Source organism: Dromiciops gliroides, chromosome 4 (assembly GCF_019393635.1).
Source record: "Dromiciops gliroides isolate mDroGli1 chromosome 4, mDroGli1.pri, whole genome shotgun sequence".
In the NCBI taxonomy this organism is placed as follows: domain Eukaryota; kingdom Metazoa; phylum Chordata; class Mammalia; order Microbiotheria; family Microbiotheriidae; genus Dromiciops; species Dromiciops gliroides.
In genome coordinates, this window is record NC_057864.1 from 48,195,141 (window position 1) to 48,218,874 (window position 23,734).

General features: G+C 37.8%; 1 protein-coding gene across 38 annotated transcripts in view; it reads right to left on the reverse strand.

Annotated features, from left to right (window-relative positions):
* Positions 1-23,734, reverse strand: part of ADGRL2 (adhesion G protein-coupled receptor L2) — an 869,983-nt gene that overhangs the window by 183,629 nt on the left and 662,620 nt on the right. For all 38 annotated transcript variants that reach the window (XM_044001737.1, XM_044001738.1, XM_044001736.1 and 35 more), the window contains one exon: positions 5,684-5,856. In XM_044001737.1, coding sequence (XP_043857672.1) covers positions 5,684-5,756 — 73 coding nt within the window. In that variant the 5' untranslated portion in view covers positions 5,757-5,856. The remainder of the gene's footprint in view (positions 1-5,683; positions 5,857-23,734) is intronic.

Consider the following 23,734-nt stretch of genomic DNA (forward strand, 5'->3'; position numbering starts at 1 on the left):
ACATTAAGGAAAAAGAGGACGGGCTTAAGATCACGCTGTGACATGAGATCAACACAGAAAACACCTCATTACCAAAAAGCAAACAAAATGAAACAAAATATTCTCATTCTCTCTCTCTCTCTCTCTCTCTCTCTCTCTCTCTCTTTCTTTCTCTCTCTATCTGTCTCTCTCTCTGTATATACACACATTTTTATATAGATAAAATACACTTTAAATCAGGCATTCATTTGTGAATTTGGGGTGTTTTTTAATATTCTGATAAATGTATTTCAATATAATTGGTTCCCTTTGTAATCCTACATATTTTATCTTATGCATTGAAAAACACTATTCATTGAAGAGGTCCAGAGGCTTTACCAGCCTCCCAAAGGGACCCTATACACCAAAAAAGATTAAGAAGCCCTTGTTTAAAACGGTCTTAAAGTAGGAATGTTTATTCAGTTATATTCTGAGGTTTCCTTGCTTTACTCAGGAAAAATATTTAAAGCAGTAATGACAATAATACTCATTCCTATTTTTACAGATGACTAATTATTTGTTCATTTGAAATAAGACATTTGAATTAATAGAATATAAATTTGACTAATGAAATCTAATATATAGGAAATATGGGACACCAGCTGAAATCCTTAGAGATGCCTGTTCTGATAGGCTACTTTATTTATTACTTGTCACTCACATCAACCAATGTGAACTTTCATGTGTCTGACTTACACTTGCCAGGGCTCCATTATATGGCATAATTTAATTCTCTAGAACACAGAAATTCAATTTTTTCTCTACTTACTGATACATGATTCCACCGTGGGCACTATGCTTTTAAGAATTGGCCAAAAGAATCAAAAGAAAGCCAGTTTCTCAGCAAAAAAAAAAATTACTTTTGAAGATTCTTTTGAGTTTATTTTTCTAATACTTTTAAAAAATGTTATAAAAATATTTTGTAAAATTCTCCATCTTTTATAAGTCATTTAAGTTAAGCATATATATATATATATATATTATATATATATATATATATATATATATATATATATAAATTGATGAAACACTTAAGGAACAACCCCAATTTGGTAGGCTAAATTAAGCATTCCAGTCAGCAGACTGTTCCTATTTTCCAGCTATGAATAAACTTTTAAAAGGCAAGGTTTGATGCAGTCTCATTTGAATCATAATATCCAATGTCCTTCTGCAAAGTGAGCATCTTTAATAACATGTGAAGAGTTCCTAATGGCTATTGCTTTAATGAGAACAGGAAAAAAAATAACATCTAAAATGAAACAAATATTTCAACATAGCAATATTAAATCAGCCCTACCAGCAGATTTGGGTGTGTGTGTGTGTGGTTTTTTTTTTTTTTTACAATTATCACAAATGGAAAATAAATCCAATATTAAATTAAGCCTTGACTACTACACATCAAAATCCCATTACATGTTGATAGAAGTAGAACTCCATATGTTTTCATGATCTTAGGTAATATGTGCATATGAAGGGACCAAGAACAGTGCTTTATGTGGGGGACACAAGCTAAAAAAACTACTCAGAAGCAACTAAGTTTAAGAGGCAAATAGGATGACATTAAATTGGGCAGCTAAGTGGTGCAGTGGACAGAGTGCTGGCCCTAGAGTCAGGAAAACTTATCTTTCTGAATTCAAATTTGGTCTCACACACTTACTAGCTGTGACACCCTAGACAAGTCACTTAACTGTGTTTACCTCAGTTTCCTCATATGTAAAATGAGCTGGAGAAGGAGGTGACAAGCCATTCTAGTATCTTTGCCAAGAAAATCCCAAATGGGGTCATGAGATCAACAACAAGGATAAAATTTAAAATCAGGATTATATTTAAGGAAAAATTTGCCTTAATTAGGTAAAGAGGTAGGAGAGTATAATGGAGAGAGCACTAGGTTTGAGTGAGGAAGACCTGGACTCAAGCCCTACTTCTAACAGTGATAAGGAGTATGACCTTAGGGAACGCATTTAACCTCTAAGTGCTGCAGGGAATCTGGGTTGGCAGAAGGAGTTCCCCAGTTGGGATGAATAGACTTCAGGGAAAAGAAGCAGAAAAAGCTTTGAAAGGTAGTGTAGTCACATTTCAAACTAACTTTCCTTTCCTCTATCCCTATTCTTTCTTTGATTGGTTCTCTCTACAGGTGTTCAAAGAGCATTATCTGCTTAATGTTGATAGAGGCCTCTCATGCCATGGCAGATTTTTTTTTAAGACAAAACCCATATGACACTGATCAATGTCAAAACAGTAGGCGCTACCTCTGTACAGTATTCTTGGCAGTGAGGGTCCTTTCCAGATTCTCTTTACCTGTAGGAGGGAATCGCTTCAAAAGCAACCCCCCTTGGCCCAATGCATCCAAAAATGAAACTTCTCTTTACAGTAGATATGATTCCTGACCTAATAGGTGACACTGAAAATAAAACTACAGTCTCTCACGAAGCAGCCTCTGCTCCACGGACCCCCAGCGAGTGAAGCTACTGTGCCAGCAATGAGGTCTCTATCTTGATTGGAAAAATTTTCATTATGTGGACTAATGAGCCATTGGTCCACACCTGGAATCTTTTTTAACTGTATCAGAAACATTCAAATAGAACAGCAGGAAATTTAGTGAGGGTTTTCCCCCATAAGCTGAAGAGAAGAAAGAAAGAAAGAAGAAAGAAAGAAAGAAAGAAAGAAAGAAAGAAAGAAAGAAAGAAAGAAAGAAAGAAAGAAGAGAAAGAAAGAAAGAAGGAGGGAGGGAGGGAGGGAAAGGGGCAGGGGAAGGGGCTAGGGGAAGGGGCAGGGGAAGGGGAAGGGGAAGGGAAGAGCAAAGAAAAAAGAAAATAAAAAGGGGGGGGCGGGGAAGCATAGTCATGTATACAGAATTTCCATGACAAACTTTAGGAGTCAGTTCTAAATGAGAAGTTGGGTTTTTTCCCCCCCACTAGCTCAACTCAATTCCTATTCTTTTATCTCTGGCTTGTGAGCTTTAAGTGTGGAGTACTACTAATTGTCAGCATGCTGAATTTGACCTATCTTTCCATTCTGATGTACTCTCATGAGATCCTAATAATCAGTACTTAATTCTGTTCTGTGGCTCAACGCCAACTCAACATTAACATTGGTGATCTGAATACAACAATCTTAAAACAAACCAAAACAAAAACCTCTATCCATTATGATTTTAATTTATGTTGTCCTCTGTCTCAGCCAATGCTTTACTCTACAACTAAGAGGACATCTGCATTTCTGAAGGCCATGCAAGTGGCTTTGGCAACCCCCTATTAGAAAGGCCTCACATGTGGCATCTGGAGATGAACTGCACATGCCTATTGTTCTAGAAACTCTTTGTCAAGTTTAGAGAAGTTCATCAGCAGGTAGAACATAGAATGGTGAATTTTTAATCCACTGCAACTCTCTAAGAAGAACTACCTAGATAGATAAGGTTTGTAATTGGCATTGGCCAAAACCAGGTAATCCACCTCAATGAAGGTAAGCAATGCACTCACTAATTTCCAGTCCTTTCTCAGTCTGTTAGGCTGTAAAGGTACCTAGCACATAAGTGAAACTGCAGAATTTATCAATCTCTACAAATATATCAAATAGGAAAAATAAAGCACAATTTTAGAATGACACACATTTTGAAAATGTTCTTGTGCAAAATGCTAAATTCTGAAGCTTCTCTTTTCCCAGAAAAGGCATTATTATCTATCAGGTATGTTTTCTTTTTTTTTTTCCCCTTATTCCTTTCTACATAATAGAAACTTTCAGTTATCTGTTCTCCTTTTTTCCCTTCCATCTACATGATATAGATATATTTAAAATATATACAAATAAATCGTTCTAGGGGGCAGCTAGGTGGCACAGTGGATAGAGCATTGGCCCTGGACTCAGGAGGACCTGAGTTCAAATCTGGCCTCAGACACGTGATACTTACTAGCTGTGTGACCCTGGGCAAATCACTTAACTCCAACTGCCTCACCAAAAAAAAAAAAAAAAAAGTAAAAAGAAAAAGAAACAAAACAAAAAAACCAAATAAATTGTTTTGATATTGTTAGGTTATCTAGTTTGGAAACAAACCTAAACCAGCAAGGTTGTGTGATTGATAGAGCACCGGACCTGGAGTCAGGAAGACTTGAATCCAGATATAATCCTCATCACTTACTAGCTTTTTGACCCTGGGTAAGTTACTTAAAACTTCTGTCTGCCTCAAGAGCACTAATCAGTAAAATGAAGATGATTATAACACCTACTGGCCAGGGCTGTTGTGAGACTAAAGTGAGATAATATTTGTAACGTGCTTTGCAAACCTTAAATCGCTGCATAAATGCTAGGTGTTACTATCTGTCATTTTCACTAGATCATCTTGAACTAGAAGAAACCGTAAAATGGAAAATTCCATTTTCCACTACCCAGCTTTATATGCATCTCTCGAATGGCTTATATATTCCTCATGAAAATCTATTTTTACACTGAATATAAAAAGTAAGTCAACTAACTAGCTATAAAAATTTCTGCATCCTAGCTCCATATTAACTCCTGACCCAATCTGTACAAAATGTCTGAACAATACACCCTCTTCTCTACTGACAACACATTTTTTTCTGTGGAGTTTCTTCATCCAGCACTAAAAGATACAAAGGGCAGCAAGAAGATGGGTACACGTGGTCTTTAACGAATCACAATGGCAATTATCATTTAATGAAACCACAAGGATTAGCGTATTCTCCTTAAAGCACATTCAAAGTCCTCAACAATATTATTCTCTAATATAAAAGTTAAAAAAAAAAACTTATAAAGCACTCTGGGGGAACCAAAGCTTCACTGGGTCATGACACTAGGTCAAACTTTCTTCTCTGGGTTCCTTTAAGTTGACCTCTAGAAATTGCTATTCTTATTTCTGCAAAATGGGTTTCTCAACCCATGCCCAAAAGCACAGATTAGAAAGAAAGAAATGTTGAAGTAAACAAATACTGAATATGAAAGCTACAGAAGATTATTTTTAAGCCTTTTGAAGTAGAATTTTTTTAAACTAGTCTACACACTATTTCCCTGAAGTATTTCTAAGCGTCTGGCCTGAGAATCAAGCAAAAGTCTCACACTGTGAGAAATATATTCTGTATTTTTTTTTAAAAGAGATGGATAACATCACAGAGGAAACACCAAAGGAACTCTAACTATTTTTCAAAAAAAGATCTGATGGATTTATTTAGGGGTTTTAGAACTATTATATTAACATTTGAGGTGACAATGGAAAAAAGGGAACCTGGGTGCCACAAAATGCTTTCAATTTCACTAAGAATGAATTTAGTCAATAAAACAGAGAATCAAAAACAAAATATAGCTCTTGGTTCCATCAGGCCAAAGTTAAAACATTTGTGGATTATTTATGGAGCTCACAATCACTTTGCAAAATGGCATTGTATGAAGATAAGTAGAAAACAATGCTAAAAAAATAAACTACTTTTCAGTCAAGAAAACTGAAATTCTAGTTACTTCAACAATATACATCACAGTAATCCTATGAAAAGGAGAGAAAAACTTATCACCATTAAACAAAATTCATTCCAAAAGGTATGAGATAGCCATTGAACTAATTACTCATTCTCACCTGTCTCATGATAGAAAACATTGGTATTTTGTAAATATTTAAAAGTCTCTATCTTTCTGTACATTTTGAAAGATGACATCTTACCTTCTGTACCCTGTAAGATGCTGATTGCAAGGAGAAACCAAAGACTTCGCATTCTGCAACCAGAAGACACCATTATTGATCCCTTTAAATATTTCCTTTGTATTCCTTAATGAATCCAGTTATAAATGCCCAGCTTCATTGAACACAGCAGTGTGCATCATTGATCCTCATATCTGAAAGAAAAAAAAATCTATCATTTACTATGCACCATAGCAATAGAATTATAATGCTAAAAATAATGTAGAACTCATTGAGTTTAAAACTAATCTGGGAGGCAGCTAGGTGGCACAGTAGATAAAGTACCAGCCCTGGATTCAGGAGGACCTGAGTTCAAATCCAGCCTCAGACACTTGACACTTACTACCTGAACAAGTCACTTAACCCCAACTACCTCACAAAAAAAAAACACAAAAAAACAAAAACAAAAACAAAACACCCTAATCTGTAAAGACAAAGAAAAATTAAAAATAAACATATAGGTTGGTTCTAGAACAACGTGCCTAGTCTTGGGAAGCATCAAGATATGGTGAGGAGGGACAGCTAGGTGGCGCAGTGGATAGAGCACCAGCCCTAGAGTTAGGAGTACCTGAGTTCAAATCTGGCCTCAGACACTTAACACTTACTAGCTGTGTGACCCTGGGCAAGTCACTTAACCCCAAATGCCTCACTAAAACAACAACAACAACAAAAACATATGGTGAGGAAACTGCAGGATTTGAAATCTAAAGACTTGGATTCAAATCTCTACTCTTCGACCTGTGTGACCTTGGGGTCAAATCATCTAATATCTCTGGGCCTTAGGTTCTATCTCTGTAAAATGAAGGGGTTGAACCAGATGACCTTTGAAGTCTCTTCCACTTCTAAATCTATGATCCTATAATACACTATCTTTGAAACCTTAACTCTAAAAGTGCTCAAAGTATTAGATAAATTGTGTTGTGAAATCATGAAGTGTGAAGTTATAGAATATTTAGCATCCCTGTTGAAATGTTCTTCTTCAATTCACTTGGAAAAAAGGTGCATTTAGAGTCTACTCCATTTGTCCAATAATTTTGATGGGAGTGGGAAGAAAGGAAGATAGGTCAACTTTAGCTATTATACCTACACACTTTCTCAATAATTTACAGGGAGACAGTAAATAGAGAATTGAGTGTAAGAAAGGTGTGAGAGTAGGGTAAATCAAATGATTTGCATAGTCCTAAGAAATGAGAATTCCTGGAGGTATTAAATAGGATGTTTTAATGGATGGTCTTGTCTAACTCTACATGGTTGACCAAGTCCTTGAACCAGTTGTCAATCATACAGAAAGTATTTAAACCAAGCTTTCCAAGTTCAAAAAAAAAAATTCTATCTAATAACAGAACACTTGTGATGAAAGGAAACATATATTTTCAAACTAGTTCAAGGCTATAGCCCAGAAACTGATGAATTATATCATTCCAGACAGGAACCAGGATGGGAAAAATTATTCATTGATCGAGAATGTTTTATGCCCACTGATTAGTAATGAGTTACCTATGAAAACATGGTAGAGAACAAAATAAAATGTGTTATCTGCTTCCAAGCTTTGTTTTATCTCCTTTATATATGAATAGTATGTATAGAAGTAATTACTAATGGCTTGAGGCATACAGGCAGCACAAGTACATTAGGTTTTCTGCTAAGCTACCCAGTAGTGACCTGGCCCTAGAAATGAACCACCCAGCATAAAAAATGTTTAGAACACTATATCCAAGTCTCCAGGTTCTCTCTTTATGCATGTCAACAAAGAAACCAGAAATGATTATGATTAGAATTCAGCAAAGCACCAACAAATTAGTAAATACTGACCATACTCTAGGGAAGGCCTCCCTTCTGCCCAGTCGAGCTGGGTAAGGTAGTTCTAACCCAGGTGGCAGTCCCTTCAACACTTTCCTCCCCAATACCCCACCTCGCCCACCCCCCAGAAAACAGTAGGCTACCAAGCATGACTTTTATTTTGAGAGTTAACATTATTTTGGAAGAAACTGAACCTCTTAAAAATAAAATCAGGCTGGGTAAGGAATTCATTCTGCCTTTTATCTTTTAGGTGGTACATTACATTAGACTATTGACCCATAGTTAAAAGAAAGCATAGTACCAAGTGTGATGTCTTTTATTAGTCCTTCCTCTGGAAAGTGGGAAAGAAAAAGGAGCCAGCATCTAAGACCCATACTGTGTCAACTCGGCAAGCACAGTCTGTCTGTCTCTCTTTCTCTCTCTCTCTCTCTCTCTCTCTCTCTCTCTCTCTCTCTCTCTCTCTCTCTCTCTCCCCCCATCTTTCTCTCCCTCTGTCTTTTTCTCATCTCCCACCGTTCCCCATCCTTTCCCAAGAGAAAAAATTTAGAGAAACTGTGGCCGTAAGCAGGGCAAAGACTGCCTCTTTCTCTCTCCAGTGTCCACAGCCCTGCAAAAAAACCTCGGTGATGCTAGCTGGGCTCTGGAGCCAGCACAGAGTCTGCCCCTAAACCTCTATATTGGCCCAGATGGAGAAACTCCCTAACACAAAGTGAAAGCAAATGGTCATTAATATTTTTACCCACCTAGAGCTCAGGGCAATCAACGAATCACACATACGAATCACCATGGTCCCATGATAGACACAGAATGGCACTAACTCCAAGGAATCCCTCATAGAGCAGATCAGAGAAAGGGAGAGTAAAGAGGTAGAGAATAGGGGGAGGGGAGAAAGAGCCAACAGAAAGACAGAAGAGCATCATGTGATAAGCTCAAAAAAAGGTTACTTGCATTATGGCATGCCCAAGATATATGTTTTAAAACATTTTATTCAACAGTCACTTTCCATACCAAATCGGTTACACTCTAACAAATTGATCTCCTTTCTCCTGAATTTTACTTAATAAAGCTAAGGTATTTTCTGTTCAGATATCCAGAATACCTTTAAATGTGGTTCAACTCAGTACTGTTATTCTTTAAGACTTAATTTCTTGGTTTTTTTTCTCTAATCCATTATGCACTCTGTTAATTTTCTCTTCAACACTGGAAATATCTGATTTAACTGCTTGCATCCTGGATTTATGGGTAACAAGGCAGAATTGAGGATTGTTTGGGGTTTTTTTTCCTCCACTGTAGCCCTTAATTCATTGATCTTATGCCTAATTTGCCACGTACCCCTTTGAATCACAGATTAAGAAGTGGAAAGGGCCTCAGTAATCATCAAGTCCAATTACACCATTTCACAAATGAGGAAAATAAGGCCCAGAGAGGCTAAAGTGAATAACAGCCCACCATCACACAGCTAATAAGTGTCAGAAGCAGGATCTGAATCTGTCTTACTGCATCCCATCTATCAAACCACAATGTCTCTCCACAGACATCTCACGTCAAGTTCCCTGGACAGCATTCCTACTTTGTCTATTTCTTCATAAGCATTTATTAAGAGCTGACAAGGGGCCAAAACTGTGCTAAACCAAGAGAAGGGAAAGACGGAATGATAAGAGACCCTGACCTCAAGGAAATTCCATCCTATTAGGATGTACATGTGTACACAGAAGTAAACTCAAATGAACTAGACGCAGAGTAATTTCTGAGGGGATCAAGAGAGAATTCCTGTTGGGAGATGGTATTAAGCTGAGCTTTAAAGTGAGATAATAAGAAAGTTGTATTTACAAGAAGTAGATATTATTCTAAATAACTGTTATATTATTGTTAATAATTTAGAAATGGTTATTTCTAAAACAATCTCCATATATGCTCTCAATTATTACTTCTTAAATAATGGTAAAGTTCTTGAGCTTCCAGAAGTAGACAGGACTTGGGGGGTAGAGGAGGGGAGAATGTGTGTGCATGTGTGCGTGCATGTGCATGTACATGTGTGTGTGTGTGTGTGTGTGTGTGTGTGTGTGTGTGTGTGTGTGTAAAGGAATAGAGATGCAAGAGGATAGTTACCAAATTGTTTTGCTTTGTTTTTAAAGCAAGGTCATTGACTCTGGGAGAAGAATCTTTGGGGCTTAGTCTTCCATACATATAACAAAATGCTTAAGAAAAAATATATATATAAAAAATATATGCACGCATACACATATACAGATATCACTCAAGAGGTTCATTCAATCCAATGTTTAAAATATACTGGATTCCTTAGCCTTCAAACAAGTAATGAAGTCAGTACTCCAAGGATCCATGACTTCCTCAGTGGCAGCTTCCAGACCCCTGACACAGATCCCACAACCCCCCCCACCAGGGAATTGCATGACCTGCTCTCACCGGAGGAATTCATCTCATCTCATCTAGTGTCTGAACTCAGGCAGGCCTGTCCTCAGTCAGATTCCTAGGCATAATTGGAACCTCTAGAAATGGGCAGCACTGGATAGTCCTTTCTAACTGTCAAGTATAGCCTCTGAAAACTCAGGATTGTATCCAGACAGACTCAGGCAAAGCAACAGGATAGTATTTTAGTGGAGAATTCCAGAAATAAAATTAAATTAAAATTTATTCCTGGAAATTGAAGATTCAAACAATACACATGATTTCATCTTATCATGTCAGTGACTTGCTTAAGGGGAAAGGTAGAACTTCCCATATTTCTTAGCAGTTTCCCATGACCCACTTTGACTTAAAAACTCTGAAAACAAAAAGGTTCTCCAGGTATTTCAGGATAGAGAAGGGACACAGTTGATGCTCCCCCATCCCCACCTCCTACAATTGTTTCTATACCTGCTTCTCTCAATAAAGAGTTAAAAGTGTAGAAATTAAACAAAAATAAAAACTTCTGGCCTTGAATGTTAAAAATGCAATCAGGCAAAACACACACACACACAAATCCATCAAACATGAGCTCATAGCCACCCCCTAGCTGTCTGACCAGAGGCAAGACATCAAACCTCTTTGGACTTCGATCATCTTATCTGTTGAAATAAGGTGAATAACATGACTATGATGTAACTACCTCTCAGGGCCACAGGAAGATGGGGAAGACAGAGGTACCCATCCGCACCAGTACAAGAGGTTTCTTTATCAGGAGTTCTGCTATACCAATGACATCCCAGGTCCAGCAAAAAGCAAAGCAGCACCAGTGGTAGTAATCATTTCACAGTATTGTTGAAATTAGATACTTCCAAAGAAATCATGTAAGTAAAAAACACTGAAAAATTGAAAGTACTATAGAGATATCAAGAGTTATTAGATCATGCTCAAAGAATCTCTTATTACTGTACCCTGCTGTATTATCCAGAAGGATCCATATGAATCTGAAATCTGCTTTTCACAGTGATGTCACACAACCAAACTGAAGCAAATACACATATCTAACAAATAAATGTTCCATCAACAATGGCTACAAATAGACTGAAAAATGGACTCAAACAACATGCAAGAAAAATGGGGATTAATTCATCACTTGTCACTCCTGAACAACTAATCAGCAAACAATTCCATGTACCCTACAGGCTGTCCTATATATGATCTGACCGAGCAATTAGAAGTCAGTGTGTGGATGAGATGCATTATTAGGCACAAGTGAAAGAAATTTAGTAAGTAAGCCTTTCAAATGTTGCCAGTCTGGGTAAAGAATCTGAGTGCCCACAATGGCGTTCTAATGCACCTTTAAAAAAATAAATGTCAATGAGATAATGCCTCTGGGCAGCTTGCCTACATGTACAACTTCTAAAAACTTGAGCTCTTTCTTAAAATGGCCAGCAATAAGCCTGTGTTCTGTCATACATTACTTCAATGAGTTCTTGTTTGTGGGAAGAAAAGGAAGGAAGAAATCAGGGGACTTCGAGAGATTGATGACCGCCTTCTAGGAAACAGCTGCCAAGATAGGAAAACCTCTGGCAGAGAGGGGGAAAGAGAAAGGGAGGGGACAAAACCCAACCACACAACCAAAGCCTCTTTTGTGGTACTTGGCCTGGAATGAATGCTTCATGGACACATTTTAAGCATACTAAAGACCCGGTGTATTCTTAGTTTAACTCTTGAGAATGACTGTGACACACAACTGCAAAAAGTAAACATCAGCCTGGTGGAGGGCTTCGTGTAAATGGTTATGTTTCTGAGAAAGAGAAACAGGGAGTTGTAATGCGTTTACAAAGTCACCGCCTATTCCCATCAAATGAAACTTGAGTCCATCTGTCTGCTCCATCATGACAAGGGCGAAGAATGTCAACAAGAACTCTGTAGCCTCCAGCAAAGTATAGGAGAGGACCGATTCCTTGCAATTCCCACCCCCCAAGATATCCTTGTAAAAGGTAAATGAACTTCAAAATGCCATTTGGAAATCAGAAGTCAAAGAATTTTCTACTGCTCTAATCCAAATTTAAAGTAATTCTCCAAAGAGAACAAGTTTAATGGAAATCCAAATACTTTTTCAAAACCACAGTCAGCTAAGACTAAAAGAAGCAGACATCACAATACTTAATCAACTATGGTGAAACTAATCCCAAGAAAAATGCTACCCCAAAAGCAAGCTGGAGCCAAAGGACACTTTACGTGCATAGATGTGGCTGACAGACTTGTCTTTCAGACCATGTAATTGCCTGAGAAAGGGAGACAGACAACAGCATCTCACAAAACAAAACAAAAACAGCAAACAAAACCAGAGAGACCATATTCAATTGCCTTTCAGCAAACAGAAGGGACGATTACTTAAAGTGTTTCCCCAACACTAATAATGTGTTTTCCTACAGGCCTTAATAAACCTTTTCAAGGAACTTCAGAAAGCTTATGTATTGAGAGCCTGGGAGGAGGTCAGAAGGTAGTGGGGCAGTAGACAAAAATAAGAGGAAAAAAGTCCCTTAATGCTCAATGACATTTAATTTCAAAGCACAAGGAAAAGATACAGAAAATAGCCTCTTTGGCTATAAACGCCAGTGATTTTAAATAATCCAATCCGCTTCTTGCAGAGAATTACAAATGTCTTAATCCCTTCCTTCCTCATCTTATATCTCACTATCTATGAAGAAACAAAGGACTTAATTTTATTTTGAGTAGGCATCAAAATAGTTATGAAAAGCAAGTATTTGTGCCTGCTTGCACATCAACCACAAACCAGAGTCTACCAAGCTTCCCTCATGAGGTGTTGAAGATTTTTAAAATAATCCTAAGTATTCTATTGACTCTGGCGTGCAATAAGTCAATCACTGCATCCCTACTATTAAATCGACATATGTTCCAGAGTTGAAGGGTGAATTCCAGGAATGGGTCTCAGCACTGTTCATGTCCCAACAGATTTCACTGGCTTCTGCTCGGCTTGCAAGGTAACAGACAGCAGCAGGCCCACAGATAGTAAGTAACCTGTGTTTATTTATTAGCAGCACTAGTCTGTCAGCAGGGGTACTTAAAGGGAAAATACCACTAAAGCATCTTAATAGTTTTGTATTAGTGCTCCACTACTGGGAAGTGTAGCTAAACCCACAGGATTGCAAACCCAAGCCCTGATGGACTGGGAGGGAGAGAGCAAAAGGAAGAAGGGGAGAGACAGACAGACAGAAAAAGACAGAGAGAATATAAAATTCTGCTGTAGATATCTCCTTTACTACAAATGTCAATGAGTCATAGAGTACTGAAGATGTTTCCCACTGACAAGTTATCGTAAGAGGAAAAAGGCTAAAACTGGCTTTCTCTCAAACATGGACATTTCATTCTAAACACTACAATCCTGAGGACCCATCCCTGAAGGACTGATCCTTTAGCCATCTGTAGGAATTCCACAGAACATGTGCAGCATGAAGCACTGTGTGAATGTTTGGCAAAGCTTGAAACTAAATGGGTTAAATCAACTCATACTCTGAATATAAACCAAAGCTGATTTCCCAAAACCAGTCTTTCTGGATCCTACTTTCCCTTAATAACTAAGGCTGAATTTGCTAGTCAAAGAAAGCTTACCCTTAAGACCAATAACAAACATGCTCTTTCCCCCGACTGGTGAAGTTTTACAAGTAAACAACAGTCCAGTGCCCATTAATATGAAAATCAACCGTCCATTTCTGCTATTCAAGGGATAATAAATTATATAAAATCAACATTTTCCTTTCTAATTATCATTTCAACTTAGTCCAACCCAACTCTGTTCTTTTTTTTTCCAATCTACTCAAAGATACTTTCCGAGAGAGGTTGGATTTTGCCACCTCTTGGGAGTTTTCATTCAATAAGCTAGCTAAGTCAACCTTTGCTAGTGCCAATAAGAAAGGTCCTTTTGGCTCTGGGCATTGTCCTTTTGTCAGGTTTGAATTTTTCTGTCATCCCCTCCCCCTAAATTCTTTAAACTAACTCTCTGTGTCTCTGTCTCTTTGTCTCTCTCTGTGTCTCTGTCTCTGTCTCTCTCTCTCTCTCACACACACACACACACACACACACACACACACACACACACACACACTCATCCCTTCTCCTTTAAACCATTCCTCATATTTATTTGAATTGACATAATAAGTCAGGACCCCTCCGAATACAATTTCTTAAAAAAATCAAATGAAAAGTCTCAACATTTCTGGCCTTACTGGATCACTGAAATTTCCTGGTGCCCTAATGATAAAAACTCCCACTTAGAGGAAAGGGGAGAGGGCTGAATGATTCTATTAGTCAATTTACAATGTGGGGCTGTATACTATGTTGGTGCCCCGCTGAGCACATTAAATATACTGAGAGTTCTGGGCACCAGAGGTACCATCGAAGCCATTCTCTTCATTAAAGTCTGGGCTGTGCAATGACAAAGACAAGTAGCTCTCATTTTTAAAAGTAGCACAGGCGAGATTTTAGGATCAAACACAAACTCGGGAATAATGAACTTTTTAAAAACACTTGCCAAGCCCAACCCAGAAGGCAGTCTCACTTAGATGAAAAATTCATGCTTTCCCCAATATCACAGAGAATTCAAAACAATTCCTCCCTTTAAAATCACTTTTATTTATCATGAAGAAAAAAAAAAGGTCATCACGTACCCTCACAACACGAGGGTTTTTTAATTGTGATGACCATGAAGAGTCTCCTCTTGACAGCTTTCAGAAGGTTTTCCAAGAGACCTATTTCCACATGATGTCACTTGTCTGGCTCCTTTTCAAAGTCTATAATTGTTCTTGAACCGAGTGCACACAAACAGAACTGCCATTGTAGCCGATAGTCCCATACCTCAGAAATAATTCTTCAAAATAGCTGACATTTATATAGCACGGTAAGGTTTACAAAACAATTTCCTCAAAATAATGCCGGGAGATGAGTAGTATGATGAATGAATCAATGAATGAAAATCTTTTTTTTTTTTTTTAAGCATTTGCTCTGAGCCAGTCTTGTGCTACAAAGGGCCCAATCGCTGCCCTTGGCTGGGAGGGAAGACGCAGAAGGGAGCATTTGGGGCCGGGAAGTCACAGAGCAGTAGACTGACGTCCCCTTTCCAGAAGCAATGATAGTCTTAACTTGGGTAAGAGGTGGCCGGCAGAGGAGGCAAGAGGGAATGACAAGGGGGCTGCATGCAAAATACCCAGCAGAAAAATGGCCTGGGTGAAGTATGGTCAAGGGGCTGAGTACAGCTAGATACGGACAGCTCTCACTCCTCAGGACAGCAGGATCCCCAGAGCAAGGTTCCAGCAGCAACAGAAGATTGTGACAGTGGGGTATACCAGGAGAATGGTGGGGGTAAAGTAGCTATCATTATTCCCATTTAACAGAGGAGGAAACTGGTTCAGAGAGGTTGTGACTTGTCCTTGGCTATAGCTATTAGACTCGGGGTCACAGTTCAAACCTAGGTCTTTTGCCAAGACTCTTATTTTGCCCACTAGACACTTTGATTTTCTGACTTTCCTCCTTGAACATGAAGTGGCAAAAAAGCAAGAAATGTTATTTTCAGATTATTAATCTTACTCATTTTCCTTCCAAGTTCAACTAAAGAAGCCTCACCTCTCCAGGCCTATGTTGATCATCCCTCCTCACATTTACTGATGTTCTCTTCTTTACACAAATCTCTTTGCAGTTACTGATCTCCCCCACCCCCTAAAATCCCACTACAGCTGCTGGAAAGCAGACTTTTGTCTGGCACAGGGGCCTGGACTTAATTAATTCACCTCAACAAACACGTATTAAGTGAATTGATATGAAACAACTAATGCCAATAAAACTTTGGAAAAATAAGATAAAATACAAAATTAGTATTTTTCAAATATTTAACTACTCAAAAGAAAAAATAGTCAAATAGCTCAAAAATAAAAAACAAAAAATTCCCAGTATTTTTATGCTAACATACGATAAAACAGATAGGACACTCAACTTGGGATCAGGAAGACCTAGGTTCAAATTCTGACTCAGACCCCTATGATCCTGGACACCTATTCTGTTTCTGTTTCTTCATCTGTAAAATTAGAGATTAGAGGAGATCTAAATCTACAATCATACATCTTAATTTAATTCTTTTAAAAATATTTATACCTTAAACAGCATAAATTAATAAATTATAGAATATGAAAAATCTAATCTACTCTTTCAATATCTGAATCAATTGCTTAAAGTAGGCAGGGGGAATAAAGAAATACAGAAATACTACATCCCAAATAATTGGTATAGCCTTTAACTTGTCATAGAGAGAATGTATATGATCATTTCTTTGGGAGCACAGCCTAATTACCACACAGGGAAATAGGAAACAAAGTCAGGGACAGACTGAGAGATTCAACCTTCAGCCCCCAGTTCCCTTCATGAAATCAGTGGCACCTAAATCACTGTTACTAGCCATTCCCTGCATCAATATTCGAATTCCCTCTTGGGAATATATAAGACCACTAAATGAAATAATGACTCCGGACCTGTCTTACATTAGATCATCAACATTACCAATAGGAATTTCTTGGTAGTAATGAGATCATCTGGATAAAATGTGTCCAATGATTTTAGAAATAAATATGAAGAATTAACTATAAACAAAGAATAAATTGCAATGAGGATTTTTTGTTACATGTATTATATTGCCAATTATGATAAATACATGATACAATTTGCCTTCAACTCCAATGTCAATATTTACGGGGACATCCTGACCTTCTTTTAAAACCTTGTTTTTACAATAAATTAAGATTTTTACAGTTACAATTGTCTGGATTTCATTCCAATACTTTGAAATGTATGTTTTAGAGTCAGAAGCAGCACTCGCTAATTGATTTAGGAGCCACTGTGTTCAGGATGGTGTGAAGGGGGGTAGTGGGGGTGTAATGGATGGAGAGCCTGGCTAAAAGTTTGCAATACCAGGGTTTTAAGACTCTCTCTGACCATATTATGGCTATGTGACCTTAGACAAATCATTTAGCTTCTCAGGGCTCCCAGATAACTCCCTAAGAATATAAACTGCCAACAAAATGACAATCTGCATTGGTACAAGGAGTTATCTAAACAATGAAAATAACAGTTCTGAAACCCCTTACCTCCCTAAAAATGTGCAAGGAACTGGGGCATTACTAGACATCCCTGGATACAAAGATATGGAATATATTTCTTGACTCCAAGGAGACATTTATCCAAATAGTTACAATCTAAAACAAACAGAAACTAATAAAATTTAAACCTTTTAAAAAGAAAAGGTTAATGGCAATAAATGTTTCTGCTACTTAGACAATAAGGGAAATAAGAATCCCATCATTCTTATTAAAGTCGTGTATTTACAGACAACACATATTGGTGGGAAGATTCCCTGGAATGGGGGCAAGATCCCTAGGGTTTAGTCCTGACCATGTCACTAAGCGGGTGTTTGATCTCAAATAACAGTGACTGACATTTATATAGCCCTTAAAGGTTTGCAAGGTTCTTGGTATAGATTATCTCATTTAAGGCATCTAATTTCCCTGGTGCCTCTGTTTCCTCACCTGTAACATATCTGTAACATCTCTAAAACCCCTGACAAAAGTCTAGGTTTCTCTATCAATCATTTTACGACTGAGGATCTACTAATCCTAAGAAAAAAAATTAAAGCCATAGTGTTCTGAGGCATAAAGCATTCTACATTGCCAACATAAATGAGAGCAACAATTCTAATAATTGAAGCCAGGAAATCATTTTCCTTCAAAGAACAGATATTTCAGGAAAACATTTTGGAGTTCAGATTTCCTAGATTAGTGGCTCAAATCTCTTAGAACACAGGGACTATGATTTCATTAAATACATACACACTCATAGCTTAAAAAAGGTCCCTAGAAATCAGCTGATTCTACTTCAGCTGTTTCACTTTTCAAATGAGGAAATGTAGAATCATAAATCTAGAATAAGAAGTAACCTAGGAGGTCATCTAGTCCATTTTACAGATGAGGAAACTGAAGCCCAGCGATGCTTCACTCAAAGTCACAGAGACAGTAAGAAGAGACAGGGTTTGAACTCAGGTCATGGATCACACAAACATTTAGAACGAGAAGGGACCTTAAGGATCAACACCAAACTCCTCATTTGACAGATGAAGGAAACAAGGCCCAGAAATGCAACTAACTGGGTCAAAGTCACACAGGTCATTAGTAAGTAATGGGGCTACGCCCTCTTACTCTACCTCCAGCACTATTTCCTCCAAACTGGCCTTCTTCCAAGTTCAGTGTCCTTTTTGCCAGACTAGGTACCTCCCTAAACAAGGAGCAAATAAATGTACAGCCAGTATACTCATTAAAATGAATGTGTTAAAATGTAAACCATACTTCTGAAATCCTGATACCTTGGTTCTAGGAGACAAGAAAAAAAAATGGTTTCCCAAAAGGAAGGAATCAGAGGAACATTTTATTGTCTTCTTGCTCCCTTAATGTAATCTTACAGATTGAAATGATGGGCAGTGTGTGATCGAGAATACAAAGTGTTATGAAAAAGAGGTAGCATGAGCATTTATGTCTACGTAGAACGTTCAGTTTGGGTGTAATGCTAAAGATAGAATTGCTGATGCAGCTTATGTTGGTGACTCTTCACTTTGAAATGTTAGGGAAAAGTGGAAGTATATTATGGCCTGATCTCACGTCAACAAGCGATGATCAAACATTACGTCTCTACTCTGTTCCGGGACAGCTAGTTGGCACATAGGATAAAGTGCCAAGCCTGGAATCAGGAAGACTCATCTTTCTGAGTCCAAAATCTGGCCTTGAGCACTTAAAAGCTGTGTGACCCTGGGCAAGTCACTTAACCCTGTTTGCCTCCATTTCCTCATCTGTAAAATGAGCTGGAGAAGGAAATGGCAAACCACTCGAGTATTTCTGCCAAGAAAACCCCAACTGGGGTTACTGAAGAACTGGATGCTGACTGAACAACATAACTATGTACTAAGCACTAGCATGTGCTTAGCACTAGGGATACAACTAGTGCCCAGTATCATCTTCTAATAATGATTTTTTTTTTTTAGTGTCAAGTACCTTCTATGTGCCAGGAATTGTGCTAAGTGCCGGGGATAAAAAGAAAGGCAAAACCCAGCACCTGCTCTCAAGGAGACAACAACTAAAAAGTATCATCTTCTGATAATAATTTCTTTTTGCATCTTAGTACAAAAACTGTCTCTCCTCCCCCCGCCCAAAAAGCCCTTAAAGAAAATGCATAAAATAAGAAAAATGGCAACGTCTCAGGAATAAAATCAAAAATATAATCAGGTAACACTGAGCAGCAGTTGCCAAGTTAAAAGAGCACTAATAACAAAAATAAAGATTATGATTTTTCTGGAAGTCAAGAATATGACTTGGGAGTGGGGGCTCCAGCTTCTAATGGCTTCATAATTGTTTTTTGGTGGGGGGAGTCCCAAATATTTTCATTACGGTTTCTGAGTGACCATCATCCTCGAAGAAGAAGGGATCTATGCAAATTCTTAAATTTTTATCAATCATATTCGTACCAACATGTTGTGAATCATATGCTTCCCGAGTTCTTTTTAATGAAAGGTGGACAAAGTGAAAAATCCCTCAATATGGACATTCTGAAAAGTCTCACCATGTTTTCCATTTGAGAAGCTAGGAATTCTTGAACGTCAACTTCTGTGGCTCTTCTGCCTAATAGCAGCAAAAGCAGCTAGTATTTATAAAATAGCAACCACTAATTCTATCTGGAACTTCGCTAAGCACTTTACAAATATTGTCTCATCTGATCCTCGCGACAACCCTGGTAGGTTGGTACCGTCACCATTCCCATTTCATAGCTGAGGAAACTGAGGCAAACAGAGGTTAAATGACTTGCCTAGGGTCACGTAGCTAGAAAGTATCTGAGGCCACACTGGTCTCCCTGACACCATTGAGCCACCTAGTTGTCGGTATTCCTTTTCTTGGGTTCTTTGGAGAGGGGAGAGAGGGATCTCTTTGTAGTCAAAATGACACCTATTTCAGATGATACAAATGAAGGACTTTATTACTTTACAAAACAATGAATTAATGGTTTTAGAAGCTGGTAGTGCCACACCTCTCCTTTAAAATGCCTCCTATAGTGATTTCCCATGCAACTTGACAGCCATGTGGCTCTTTCTATTAAGGGGGACTGAAAATGTGTTTTCATAGAAATGTATTACCAAGTTTTATGACTGAAGAGGGTAGGCATGGCATGCTTCATGGAGGGATCCAGAGAGGTATGTAATTCCTCTTCCACCTTAAGGAGAGCCCGATTCATTTCATTTCAACATACATTTATGACAAAAATGAGTCATTCAATTGTGGGAAGGGCTTACATTCTCTTGAAGGGTGTGGGGGGGAAGGAACAACATGTTCACAGATAAATATGAAGTACAGATATATAAAACACCAAGCAATTGGGTGGGATGAGAGAGGAGAGGCCTGTAGCTGTCACTGTTTTGTTTTGATTTTTTTCTTTCAAGGAAGCAAGTTCCAGGAAAAACTAATGGGAGTCAATATGCATTCTGTCTTGCATCCCACATGACCCACATTAGTTATTTCAGGCATGTCTATAAGAAAACCTTTATTACTGGTGTTCAGAATGATTAGGTAACATTGGGAAGAATGTTAGGGAGTCAGAGATGGGTTCAAATCCTGACTTTGCCACTGACTAACTATGATGGCGGTGGGGTGAGGTGGCCCTTTATGTGTCTGACTCCTAGTTTTCTCATCTCTAAAAAGATGGTGTTGGACTTGATGACATCTGTTATTCCTTTGAGTACTAAATCTATGATCTTATGAACATAAGGCAATATTAAATTCTAATAAGGCAGAGAGAAGGGAAGGGAAGGGAGGGGAGAGAAGGGAGAGAGAGAGAGAGAGAGAGAGAGAGAGAGAGAGAGAGAGAGAGAGAGAGAGAGAGAGAGAGAGAGAGAAAGAGAGAGAGAGAGAGAGAGAGAGAGAGAGAGAGATTTTTTTTCCCTGTAATTTCACTGATATAGAGAACGTCTCTTAACTATGCAAACAGTACCACCTCTACAATTTATAGTCAGAGTTGCCTAGGGTAACTTTGTGATTAAGTAACTTATCCAAAATCATAGTTAGCATGTATAGAGGTAGTAAATAAATCCAGGTTCCTAACTCTGGGTCAGGTTTTGTGTCTACTATACCATGCTACGTATTTCGAAATAACTGATCTGTGTGTATTCTCTTTTCCTGTGTTCACACAACTGAGTCATATTGGATAGCAAATTAAAATAAAAGTAAATTACCTGAAAATAATACAAGAATGTAAAATGCACACACATGCATACACACATGTGCGCTCATGCACGCGCGCGCACACACACACATACACACACACACAAAGATTAAGCAAGAAAAATACACTTAAAGCAAGGAGAAGACCTTTGGAGGTCATCTAGATTTAACCATTTCATTTTATGCATGAGGAAAATGAGGCCCAGTGACTTTCATTTAGTCACAGGAAACGAAGTGGCAGGGTCAGGATAGGAACCCATGTGTCCTGACTCCAGAGCCTTCATTGTCCCATATATATTTTAAAAGATTATATTGTCTCTATTTGTCAATATCATCTCAAATATGTTAAGCAGCAAACCTATTGCTCTTTTCAACTATACCATAATGTATGGAAAAGTTGCTACCTCGAAAGAAAATTATATTATCAACATCTTACAGCACTGGATACAACACTTGAATTGTCCAATTCTCTGTCCAACATCTGAGCTGCCTACATTTCACTTTAATATTTTGTTTCAAAATTTCTGACTCCTATTTTGGGTTCAAGAAACAGAATTAAGAGTGTAGGGAAACTTTTGTTAATAAAATAACATTTCCTTCCACGTCCCTGCCCTAGATATAAAGCAGTGAATTAAAATACATTAGGTAGATTTTGTCTAGAAAGCAAGTTACCCAAGGTGCTAGGCTAGTCGGATTTTTTTTTAATAGCTCCTTTAATCTTAAGAATAGGAACAATATTCCCTTTTGATATTCAAGAAAGGAACTGACAGCTATAGGAGGGCTCCAAAGAAATTCCTGGACGTCCTAACATCCTAGGGCCTGACAAGCACCATCTAGTAGGTGTGGTAAAGTCAGTCAGTTGTGATTTCATCAACTATCTGGCTACCAACCAACAGATAACCCAGTCTCGAAAAAGCTGTACAAGTAAGATACAAAAGCACTTTTTAAATGATATAAGGAATAAAAATTAGACAGCACCATATTCTTGCTAGTTAATAACTGAAGTTTTTTTCCTTCTTTTTAATACCTTACTTCTACTGATTAAAATCATGCAAACTTATTGTTGGTATGGAGGACAGCAAGTATTATAATTAATTTAATACTGCCATCAATTTCTAATATTTTAGAGAAAACTTTATAACTTGAGAGGAAAGTGCTTCCTTCATTCAATTATATAGAATAGAAAAAGAAATATTTAATTTAAATATTTAAAAGAATTAATTTAAGCAACGGCTAAAAGAACAGGACTTGTTTTAGAACATATTGTGGGGATTCTGGCCAAACTTTGGAAAAATTTGTATCTAATATGATGTGGAACTAGGGCAAATTTAGTATTTTCTATTGGTGAGCAGAGACGATAACCTGAGAATTCAAGAGAATAGAGGCACTTAAAAATGCATTGATTGGTGCCTGCTGTTTTCTCATGCCAGTTATTTCTCAACCTCACACCCTCATAGAACCCTCCCTGGTTACAAATTTTAAAAATAGGCAAAACTGAGTGATAGCGAGCTTGCACCAGACAGTATGCTCAATAATCCAAGTACACTCAATTTTCCACTTCACAATCTCTTACCTTTCCGGTTTGAAGGAGAGGTAGGTTTGATGATGTTTTTCCTGGCATTCATTTTAAACCAAATTAAGGGTAAAATGCCTCAAAAGATTTTTCCTAAATCAGATCTAATTTTTTTTTTCTTTTGGAACCGAGGGGATTAAGTGACTTGCCCAGGGTCACCCAGCTATTTAGAGCCTAAGGCCAGATTTAGACTCAAGAAAGATTAAGTCTCCCTTACTTCAAATCCAGTGCTCTATCCACGGCACTGCCCAGCTACCCCATTTCCTACCATTCCTCATCCTAAACTAATGTTGCCCGATTCCGTTAAGATGCAGCATCTTTATTATTAATCTTGTTTCTTCAAACTTACATGGTTGTAATTCTATACGCCGTTCCTAGAAAATAGATTAATACATTTCATAACTACAATTATTATGTATCACCCAAAACGTAAATGAAGCCTACAGTGTCTATCAATGTTATTTATAAGAGGACACAGTGGAGAAGGTTACTAAGTTTTAATAAAAGCATTATATTATGGTAGTAATAATCTAGGTGTTTTACTGGAAGTGAAGTGGATTATTGTAAATGAAATTTTAAAATGTCCTTTCCATTTTACAGATAACACAAAATGACTTTTTTCATGTCTCTAGCGATAAGGATAAATTTGCCACACACTTAAATGGAGCCTTCACCCCGTCCACCCCAGCTCATGAATTAATAATTCAGTGACATTAATACAAGAAGATAAATGATAAAGAGGTGAAGGCACATGGGCCAGCAACACACACATGCTTCCTTTAGCATAGCTAATACTTCTCTGCCAATTATAGCTAAAACTTTTTAACAGTTTTCAATAGCATTTTTACAATCTAAATAGCAGCTTATGCACACACAATTTCACACAATTCAAGCTTAATAAATCTCCTGCTGCTAGCAAACAATCATTCAGGG